At 47.8% G+C, this 11,319-nt stretch overlaps 1 protein-coding gene across 2 annotated transcripts in view; it reads right to left on the minus strand.

The window, feature by feature from the left end:
• Positions 1–9,681, minus strand: part of SUSD1 (sushi domain containing 1) — a 117,065-nt gene extending 107,384 nt beyond the window's left edge. For both annotated transcript variants that reach the window (XM_012641205.1, XM_012641207.1), the window contains exon 1: positions 9,519–9,681. In XM_012641205.1, coding sequence (XP_012496659.1) covers positions 9,519–9,624 — 106 coding nt within the window. In that variant the 5' untranslated portion in view covers positions 9,625–9,681. The remainder of the gene's footprint in view (positions 1–9,518) is intronic.
• Between the last annotated feature and the right edge of the window lie 1,638 nt (positions 9,682–11,319).

Genomic DNA, 11,319 nt, shown 5'->3' on the forward strand with positions numbered 1-11,319 from the left:
TGTATTATAAAGACCTAATAAAGTAGCCAAACTCAAGTTAAGCCTGCTGAAGAAAAAAGTTAAAGCAGTTCCTAAAACTGTTTGAAAAAAATAAATAAACAAGAAATTTTTTAAAAAAGTAAAAGCATGCACAAATGTACAATATTAGGAAGAAGAAAGGGCTTGTAACAAAAAATATACAAAAGATTGTTTTCAGTTTCAAAGACTTCCAGTTAAACACTGCAGAGTTAATATCCTCCCAAACCACAGCACAGCCCCCAAAATACATAAAGGACTAGAAAAAGATAAAACCTGGGAGAGAAGATGATAGCTGATGAAAGACACTAACAATATGGACGCATGGTAATTGCCTTAGCAGAAAGGAAGAACTAAAAGCCAAGCCCAGAAAGTCCTAGGAATCAGAGTCGCTGAGTACCTTGGAAGACAGGCATAAGAGAGAGGAATGAAAGTTCAAGGAACAGGTTGAAAATATCTGCAAGGAGTAGTTAGATGCCCAGATTCCCTCACTGAAGCTGGCACAAAATAGAGTTGTACAACCTGGGGGAAATGAACCAGAAAGGCTCCAGATTAGAAGGACAGCAGGCCAAGCTGAAGTGAGACTAAGTCCCCATACCTAAATTTCCATCAGTATGTCAAATATATTTAACCATTTTAACACACAACATTTTAAAACAGTACCATGAAGATACAGTAAATTCACAATGATATGCAGCCAAAATCTTGGAACTATTTCTTAAATAATGGCTCCTGGGTCAAGTCCAAAAGCCCAGTTGTGATCAACCATACAATGACAAACATTCTCCCCAATTTAATTTGGCGAATGAACGCAATCCTACTAAAAGTCCCACATCTTGGGTACAGACTTCCGGTTTGGGATGATGAAAAAGTTCTGAAGACGGATGGTGGCAATGGTTGTACAACATTATGAACGTACTTGATGCCTCTCAAATGTACACTTCAAAATGGCTAAAATGGTAAAATTTTATGTTTTACCACCATAATGAAAAGATTAATGATTACATTTTTGCTTTTAAAATCAACTTTATTGAGATATATGAATAACATGCAAACAATAAAATGGCCCCAAGTTTAAGTATACAATTCGGTGGGTTTTAACAAATGTATATAATCATGAAATAACTGCCTCAATCAAGATACAGAATATACGAATATACGATTTGTGTATCCATTCATCTGTTGATAAACATTTGGGTTATTTTCATTTGGGGACTAATATAATTAAAATTAAATATAATTAAAATTAAAATATGATTTTAAAAAAGGGGGGGAGGAGGGAAACCCAAATCTTTATAGGGAAATCATTTTGTTCTGGATCCCAAATTTCTCATGATGCCACTGAGAGACGGTAGATAACACCTTCAGAGAACAAGTAACTAAAGTAACTCAAGCCTACAAGAATCTTTCATTAAAAACCAAACAGACCTGTTACAAGATACTTTGACAATGAACAGACAACATAAACACACTGTCCAAAGGCTAAAAAACATAAGCAGACACTGAAATCACACACAAATATGAGTATGGTAAAATAATAGATATAAACACCATATTATTGAAAAACAATAAAATGTGTTAAATTAAATAATTCAAACATAAAGCTGTTGGAACTTGAAATTATTCTGAGCCTTGAAAGGAATGTGTCTATGCAGCCCGAGTCATGCGGCATGCAGCTGCAACTTTTCCCTTTTTTCTCCTGTATGTAATTAAGACCAAATGGCACCAGAGATAAGAACCCCTCAGATCACTACCTTTCCTCACAGAATAAAGTAAACTTCCTTGGAACATAGCAATCTGTAACCAATCAAATCACTGTGGCATACGTACTGGTCTTGTATGGAAAATGTAATCCTGCTAAAACATCTGTGTAAGTGAAACCTTAACTTCTCCACTTTGAAATGCTGACCCCATTAGTCTGGTGTTGGTGTTTCCGGGTGACCATCCTCAAAGCTTTGCACTCAGATAAACTCTATACTGAATCACATTTTCTGAATCTCATTATTATAGGTTGACAAATGAGAAAATGGTTACTTTTTTCTTATATGAAATACTCGTCTTTATAAAGATGCAGCAGTTATATAGATCCATTTGCAGAAACTTGTATCAGCTGGAAAATGACTACTTCATGTAATTTTTGAGTAAATCTATTAATAATAAACATACAAAAAAAATTAAGAAGCAAAGAGGTGCCACTCAATCAGGTAAAGGAAGTCCAGTCCAAATTAGTAACAGAATATAAACTGTTCTCAATATGGCCTTGTAGGAAGGCAGCCAGATACAGGGGGAAAGCATTGGACTTGAAAGCTAGTCAGAACTGGATCCTAAATCTAGTTGAGTCTAATTCATATGTGACCTTGAACAAATCACTTAACCTTGTGGGTCTCAGTTTTTTGTTTTTGTTGTTGTTGTGTGTGTGTATGCGTGTGTGTGTTTTGTTTTCTGTTTTTTTTTTTTGAGACAGAGTCTTGCTCTGTCACCCCAGTTACAGTGCAGTGGCATCATCTTGGCTCACTGCAACCTCAAACTCCTGGGTTCAGGCGATTCTCCCACATTGGCCTCCCAGAGTGCTAGAATTACAGGCATGAGCCACCTGGCTACCCAGCCTGGGCTTCTCAACTTTTAAGATGTATTCAAACTACCTAGGGATCTTAATTTTGTTAAATTGTAGGCTCTGGTTCAGTTGGTCTGGAGTGGGGCCCTATATTTTGCATTTCTAATAAGCTCCGAGGTGGACCTTTTGAGTAGCAGGGGTTACATGGCCCCTTAAAGTACTTTCTCCCTAAAGTTCTGACACTTCATCCTTAAGGTACTTGCTTTAATGATCCATTAAGAATAATTTAGCATAACTCCAAAGACAGTACCTGGCATGCAGTAGAATTTGGCTCAATAAATCTTTGTTCCCCATACTGGAAAAAAAAAGACAAGATGGGTTCCAGCCTACCAAAGGCTAGACTACCTGCAGAGAAGAAAGTGGTTTCCATAGAAAGGTAGGGAGTGGGGGAGGGAGGTACCTCAGTTGAAGCTTATTATTCAGCCATGATTAGCCTATTCTGTGGGGCTTTGAAGGACAGCCTTCTGAATTCTAACAGCTTGAGTGACCAAGTAGCCTCCTGAAGGGGAAAAAACTTATCCTAAAGAAAGAGGCAGGGAGCATAACCCCAGCCCAAGGACTGCCAAGAGGACTGCTTCTGACCACACAAGATTCCATTGTTCAATAGCCTGCAACTGCAGGCCATCAAAGATGGCTTTAGCTCTGTCTTCAGCAGAGCCGGTACCTGAAAGCAGAGGAGGTAGTAACTGAGGGAACTACTGCAGAGAAACAGGAGAATCGGAGAGTCCAAAATCTAGAAGGAGGAAAAGCCTAACAAGTATTCTTTGTTACTCTCACTGCATCCTCCAGCTAAAGCTGCTAACTTGGGTCCACGTCCCTTCGCACTCTGCAGTGACTAAGCCAGCTAAAACCAGAGAGGATGAGACGGGTTTTGGTGTCTCAGCCAGGGTTGAAGTCTTCCCTCTTGCTCCCTGGCTGAGTGATTTTAGGCAAGTTAAATTATCAGTTCTTCAGTTTTAATCCGTGAGACGGAGAACATGTGGTCAAGATTAAATGAGAAATATAAATGCTGCATGAACGCTAAAGTGCTATGCAAATGTGAGAGATAATTTACATGAATATTCATGTCTATTTCCATAGATCTTGTTATTCTTGTTACAAACAGTCTGACAGATGCAGTGCCTGCTATTTGCCACGGTGGTTAAGAGTGCTTGGGTTATAATCCTAGCTCCACCACTTATTAGCTGTGTCATCCTTGATAATCCCTGTGCCTCAGTTTCCCAGAAATCTGTAAAATGAGAATAATAGCAAGCCTTCACATGGTGGTTGTGAGGAGTAAAGAGAAAATGAGTTAATATACGTAAAGCAATTAGAGTATGTTAGACGTTTGTTATAATAACAACTCTTTGTTAATGAACAAACAAGGACACTACCATGGACAGTTAGCTGGCCAACTCCCAGATTATACTATCGGGAAGAGTAATGGAGAAATGCATTGATACGGAAAGTCAAAGCAGTACCTGTGTGTGGACAGATGCCTACCTATTCGTGCGGCTGATGGTCTAGAAACCATAATATCCAAATGTGCATAATCACTCCCTGCCTTCCCCACACCCTCCCAGCCTTCTGGGTAATACCTGACTCAAGAGTTGAAAGTTCACTTCCTCACCTTTTCAGCCCTGCTCACCTTGCCCCTCCTCTCTACAGCAACCAGGGGAAGCTGGAACTCAGGAGGCGCTGGAGGCCGCCAGCCCCACAAGCTACTCTCACCCTTTACATGGATACAGGAGCAAAAACTTAAAGGCACTTCTGAGACAACAGCTGATGGACTTTAACAGTCAAGGGAAGAAGGCAGTGCCTGAATTTAAATGTGTTTCCACCTAATCCCCAACCATTCACAGACCAGACAAATCACTACACAACCTTCATGAGATTTTGGCTCTCAAACTCGTGTAGCCAGCTTAAATGACCTGAGGAAATAAGCCAAGGGGGCCCAAAACTCAGGAAGAAAAGGCATTCCCAAGTCGTCTCTAACACTACATAAAATTGCACTGCTCTTAAGAGACTGCATCAACTTCCAGAGATGGAAGGACCCCGAGAAACCTCATAGTCTCTTTTCTCCAACATTCCTGAAAGGAAAAATAAAAAACAACCCACAAACAAAAGCATAGCTTCTGCTTTAAAATCCTCCAAAACAAGAGAGCACTCTACTCTCTCCAGCAATGTAATCCTTACAGGACAATTGGAACCATTATATATTCCCCACCCCCACCCAGACCCAGGACTGACACTGCACATCAAGAACGCTTAACGTTTCCTTGTATTAAATGCGTCATAGGTTCTTCTGTTCACTTTCTTGTGTGACCAGAATCAACAGGCAGTGGAGCCCCCACACCTGGCCTCCAGACCAGAAACCAACCCACGCTGAGTGCCCAAGTGGCCCAGTCTCAATGCTGAGTCTTGAATTAAGCAGCCATTAATTTAGGCCACACCCTAGGGTTCATGTCTACCAGTCACCCTCTTAACCTCCACCCATTCTTTTCACACGCCGTCTCACACCTGACTCATTCCCGAGCAGGCCGTACACTTTCTTTTTAATCCATGCAATTCACTTCCCCTCTCTCCTCCACAGAGCTGAGGCCAACGGACCATTTGCTGCTTTGAGTTGCTAGGATCCCATTTTAGGATTTGACCAGAAAACTAAGGATATCCTAGGGCTGAGTCCCTGGAGATGGAAGACAGGCCACAGTGGGGAATCTTCAACTCTAATCCTGCTCCCTTAGTCTAAGCAACTTTAAATCACTCCAACACAATCCACTTTCAGCAGGGCATAGTGGCTCCTGCCCGTAATCCCAGCACTTTGAGAGGCTGATGCAGGAAGATGGCTTGAGGCCAGGAGTTCAAGACTAGCCTGGGCAACATAGCAAGACCCCATCTCTACAAAAAATTAAAATAAAATAGCTGGATGTGGTGGCTCACGCCTGTAGTCCCAGCTACTCAGAGGCTGAGGTGAGAGGATCTTTTGTGCCCAGGAGCTTGAGGTTGCAGTGCGTTACGATGACACCACTGTACTCCAGCCTGGGCAAAAGAGTGGGACCCTGTCTCCAAAAAAAAAATTAATTAATTAATTAATTCTCTCCATTTCTCCTCTTTCATCCTCTTCCCTACTCTGAATGGTGAATATGCTACTGTGATTCATGAAGACAGAGTGAAGACCAAGCCTAGAAATGAACGATGAGTGAAGTCAGGTGCACTTTATACAGTGAGAACAACTTCCCCGACTGTCTCCACCACTGGCCGCATGATTTTCAAGTTCTCTGCTCATCCTCGCTCTGACCTTCCCCAACCCCAGCCAGGCCTGAGCCAACAAGTCCCACAGCCATTCCCAGGCTCAAGCAATGCCAGAGAAAGGTTAGGAAACAGGACTGACTGGTTCCACCCTCCTGCCCTTTCCTACTTCTCCATTCCCCCAGCCCAGCACCCCACCCAGCCCCAACACCCTCTTGCTCTACCAATTATGGGCCTCACACTTCCTCTTACTCTGGCCATCTGACTTGGCTCTCCTCCCCCAAACACCTTCAACACCAATTAATGTAATTCTGCCCACGTTGCCAGGGGAGAGACTGAATATACAAACGGACAATGGCCAGACCACACGTGAAAACAGAACTCCCAACCACAACCTGCAGCAACCAGTTCAGGAACTCTGTAGCAATCAGCCCCAAATGCTCAGGACTCCGTCAATAACGACCAGCTTCCCTAATTTTTACCCCCACTTACAGCTTAGGACCAAGGAGAAAAAGCCAAAATTGCCCCCCCCAAACCAATCTCATAGGACCCCTGCTGCTAGTAAGCCCGCCTTGCCCCCAGCTTCCCCAGGCTGGGCACACCTGCCCCCTTTTTCCAAGATAAAGCTTTCCCAACCCCCTGCTTGCCATTGAGCCTCTGCCAAACGTGAGTGATGGTGGAATGGTGGCTGACTCCCTTGCTACAGCGAGCTGGAGACTAACCTCTCCCACCTGTAGCCCGACTTTAATTTTTGATCTGCTCTATCCATTAAATATCTCATTTATTTTTGCTTTTGCAATTTTTTCCCTCCCTACTGAATAATACCCCTCAGTTTAAACAGCTTGAGTCTGCTTTGCTCTCCCCAAGACTCTTGTACTAACCTGGCCAGCCTGACTGAATGCTACCTTCATTTTCCTTTTGACTTTTTTTTTTTTTTCTGAGACAGAGTTTTGCTCTGTCACCCTGGGTAGAGTGCAGTGGCATCATCATAGGTCAACTGCAATGTCAAACTCCTAGGCTCAAGCAATCCTCCTGCCTCAGCCTCCCGAGTAGCTAGAACTACAGATACACACCACCATGCCCAGCTAATTTTTTCTATTTTTGGTAGAGACAGGGTCTCTCACTCTTGCTCAGTCTGGTCTCGAACTCCTGAGCTCAAGTGATCCTCCCACCTCAGCCTCCCAGAGTGCTAGGATTACAGGTATGAGCCACCATGCCCGGCCTCCCTTTGACTTCTTTAAAGAGTATCTACTCTGTAGCCAAGATGTCTGCCCCCATTCTAGAGCGCTCACATCTGGGTCTCACCCTCACTGCCCTACTAGCTCTGGGTCACCAGGGACCAGAGCTATCAGATCCAAAGCCTTTGTTTCAATCTCTCCCCCAGCACCACCCCCGGCTTCCGCTTGCCTGGTTTCCTTAAGGGTACTAGTCCTGTCTTCCTCCTGCCTAGCTGGCTGCTGCTTCTTTCTCCTCTGCCTGCATCTAACCGTCTAAACTTGGTCTTCCCCAAGAATCTGTCCTTCGTTGTCTTTATCTGTCAACCTCAAAGTTTCCAACGACCATGAAATCTACGTTGCCTATTGTTCACAGCCCTAACTCCCTATTGATTTCATCTCTCCAAAAGCCATAACAGAACCTCAAATTCAGGATGTCTGAAACAATTAATCACCTTTCTTGCCAAATTTCTTTTCTCCTCCTGTGGAATCATATATCCAAGCCATCTGGTCCCCAAAGCTTACTGTCATCTTTCCTCTGCTATTCCCTTGCACCTTCACGTCTGTTATTAAGTCCTTCCTCCAGTTCACTTCCACCTTATCATCGACATTCAGTCCTCCTCTGCCGTCATTACCCTGGGCCCAGTCCTCAGAACTTCTAGGCCAGCTATTGCAACAGCTTTGTCGATGAGCTCAAAGCCTCCTCTCTCTCCCTACATTCCCCACTGTCAGGAAACCTGCCCTTCATAAAACTAGATTTTCCAAGGTTGAAAGTGAAGGGAGAATGTCTACATAAGGAGAAGAGGTTCAAACAGGCAGCCCTGACTGCTAGTTTCCAAAATTCACCCAAGCCTTTAAGTAGTTGCAGATAACCTTAGGCAGCTAATAGCTGTGTTCAGCCATCTTAGCCCAGCGATTCAATGGGACCACAATGGACGGTTTCCTAGGCTACAGAGTCTACAGCGAAGATCCTGAAATAGGGTCCAAGCTGCTACAAGCTTTTATGCACACTGCCATGGGAGACCAAGTCAAGGAAGGAAGCCCAACCAGAACATCTGATGTTACAAAAATGGCTCCTCCAGAAGGTTGAGCCATCAAGAGATGGTAAAAGGCCCAAAGCAAAGAGAATTTACAGGGGGCAGGAATCTGAACAGCAAAGTCCCCCCATATGTCCTCACATGGAAATGCCCTTCCATTTCAGGATCAGTGTTTGGTTTTATTTAGGAAGCTGGGGAGTTCCTTAGACCCACTTTTCATATCACTCCCTGTATAAACCCCTGCAGTGACTTCCAGTGGCTTCCCACTACCCAGGAACAGCTAAGTGCAAACTCCTTGGGTTGCCAATCGAGGTACTCTGACCTCTGCCTTTGGTGCCTCCATGTGCTTCCTCATGTTGTCCCCTCTGTCTGGAATTCATTCATTCTACACACATTTGTGGAAAGCTGACTATGCCTTCTGCTATGAGCTGGGATGCCTTTTCCTCATCTTCCCACATCCAAATATAACCAATCCTTGATGGCCCAGCTCAAGGGTCACCTTATCCATTACACCACCGGACTCCCCCAGCTGGAAGTAATCTCCCCACCACCACCACCCACACCTTCGCGGAGCACTTATGACATTCTGCCTTTTATTACAGTTATTTGGGTGAATGTCACCCCCCGCACGTGTCCGAATCCTCTGTGTAACTCCTGCCACGCTCAACAAACACTGTTTTGCAGAGGAGAAAGAAATCAGCAACTACCCTAATGGCCTGCGAATGGGTCATTGGCTTGTCTGTCTCCTGCGTACTAAGCCCAGGAGAACCAGCACTGCCTGTTCTCATGCTGCACAGGGAAGCTGTTCAAGAGCCGCCTGTTGAATGAATGAGTGAATGAATGAACTCTTTACTCTTGTAAACTTCTTTACACTTCTTTTTCACCATATTTAACATCCAGTTCTTCATGGAGAAAAAATTAAAAGTAGAAAGAAAATAGCTTCGGGTCAAGAATTTGTCGTGGCAAAACCGACCGCAGAGCCGGAAGCGTGACAGTGCGCGGAACGCCCCACCCCGCCCTCGCACGCCGGGCGCTGCTCTCCCAGGCCCGCGCCGGCGCCCAGCCCCCACCTCGCCACGCGCTCCCCGGCAGCGGCCCGTCCCAAGGGCGCCGGCAAGGCCGCCTTGAAACGGGCGTCCCCCGCGATCCTGGGGCCGGGCCGGGGCGGGGAAGCCCGGGCGGGGAACCTCCGGCTCCCTTGAGCTCCGCCTTCCTGATCCCAAAGGGCCGGAGCGGGCCGCACCTGCGCTCCACGCCCGGGCTTCGCGCCGGCCCTGCCCAGGGGCGGAGAAGCGTCCGCGTGCGCCCCGCGTCCTCGAGGCCCAGCCTGGGGATCCGGCCCGGGGCCCCGCAGGGCGCCCGCGCCGCGCCCGTGCCCGCATGTCCCCGCCGGTCCCCGCCCGCACTCACCGTCGGTGCGCGGCGCTCCGGTCGCGCCGCGGGCCAGGCCGAGCAGCAGCAGGAGCGGCAGCAGGCGGCGAGGCGGGCGGCCAGCGCCCCCGGGCCCCCGGCCCATGCCGCCGCCGCGTCCCTCCCGGCGCGCCCGCGACTCCTCCCGCGGCCCTCGAGGCGCCGAGATAAGGCGAAGGGTGCCGCGGGGAGGGGACCGGCCCGGCTGCTTCCGGCGCCGCGCGGGGAGCGGAGGGCGCCGCGGGGTCCCCGGGCGGCCGTGGGGCTCCGGCCCTCCCTCCCGCCGGCCCGGGCACCGGGCGGACCTCGCGCATTCCCTCCTCCGAGCCCGGCCGCCCGCCCGGCGCGCAGCGGGCGCAGAGACCCGGTGCGGCCCTCTGGCCGCTTACTTTCCAAAGCGGGGACACTGATCGGATAATGACACAGCTGAACAGAGACCGGGCTGTGCTGGGGAGGAAATGTCGCCGCATGTGTAGCGCACGGGGCATCCGAGCCAGTCGGGGGCTCGGGAAGGCACCCCCGGGAGAGTGAAGGAAGAGGGATGCGGGGCAGAAGGGGTGGGCATCTTGGAGGATGTGAAGGAGAGCTGGCGGGGGTGGCTGCACCTCCAAGGGAGGTGAGAGGGCGGGAAGCCTCGGGCTCAGGCCACCACGGGCGACAGACTTGACCAGGTGACGAGACCTCAAGGAAGTAGGGTTGTAGTGGAGGAGCGGCTGGCAGGAGTCCCCGCTGCCCCGAGGACACGCAGCTTAGGGCGTCAAGGAGGGAGTAAACGAAGACCTGAAGGGTGAGAAGGGCGCAGGTGAGGAATGGAAGCGGTCAGAGACAAGCGTGACAGTGACAGTGACAGTGACAGTGCCGCGGCTGTTCTAGAAACGGAGAGGGAGACCTCCTTAGGGCGGGAACAGATGGTTGGAGGGAGACATTGAGCTGCAAAGGCAAATAAGTCCACCTGAACGAAGTAAAGGAGGTTGCTGGGAAGCTGTATCAGGGTGTAAGCAGGGAGTGACTTCCTCGGGGAAGATTCTGTGTCTGCTCCGTGGATTGGGGTTGGGGGTGAGAGGCGGGGAGCCCAGCCCGCAGCTGCTGCGAGAATCCGGCAAAAGAAGACGTGCCCTGGAGCAGGGCATTGGCAAACGGGTATGAGGAGGAGTAGAGGGCGGTGTTTAGGGGTAGAATCCCCTGGATTTGATGACTACTAGAATGCGGGGGAGAGAGCAAGAGGAATGAGATCCACTGTGAAGCTCTGAGCTTGCGATGCCTGCGGGGCTGGCCGGGAGCAGATGCCCCCACTGCCCCACCCCGTATCTTCACTCGCTTCCTCTCTCCACCGACAGCCTGACCTAAGTCTAACCATCTGTGAACACACCCATATAAGGGCTCAACTGGTTGTGCAGCCTTAAAAAGTGGTTAAAAATCAACTTCCTAGCTCTTTTGTAGCAGGCTTTCTTGCAAAATGTTTTTGTTCAACCAAGATAGGGGCCTGCTTTGGGGCCTGCAATGTGAGTGCTGCAGTTTCTAGTCTTTAGACACGTTTTTTGTTAAGCCCAGCTCTCCGTGAACTTTGAAACCATGTCATTGTTTCAACAAATATACCATTCATTTAAGGCATTTTTAACCAACCTATACCTCTCAATCTCCACTACGCCCCCTTGCAAAATAAATAAATTTATATATATATAAATCATATATATATATTTGCGTACATTGTAGGGGCCAAACTGTAGGAGCCAAGGGAAAAGTTCCCCTTGGCCCTCTAAAGGTTTGCTGAAAAATCAACTTTTTGCAAAAAAGTTGGGAT

The sequence above is a fragment of the Propithecus coquereli genome, unplaced genomic scaffold (assembly GCF_000956105.1).
Source record: "Propithecus coquereli isolate 6110/MARCELLA unplaced genomic scaffold, Pcoq_1.0 Scaffold163, whole genome shotgun sequence".
Lineage (NCBI taxonomy): Eukaryota > Metazoa > Chordata > Mammalia > Primates > Indriidae > Propithecus > Propithecus coquereli.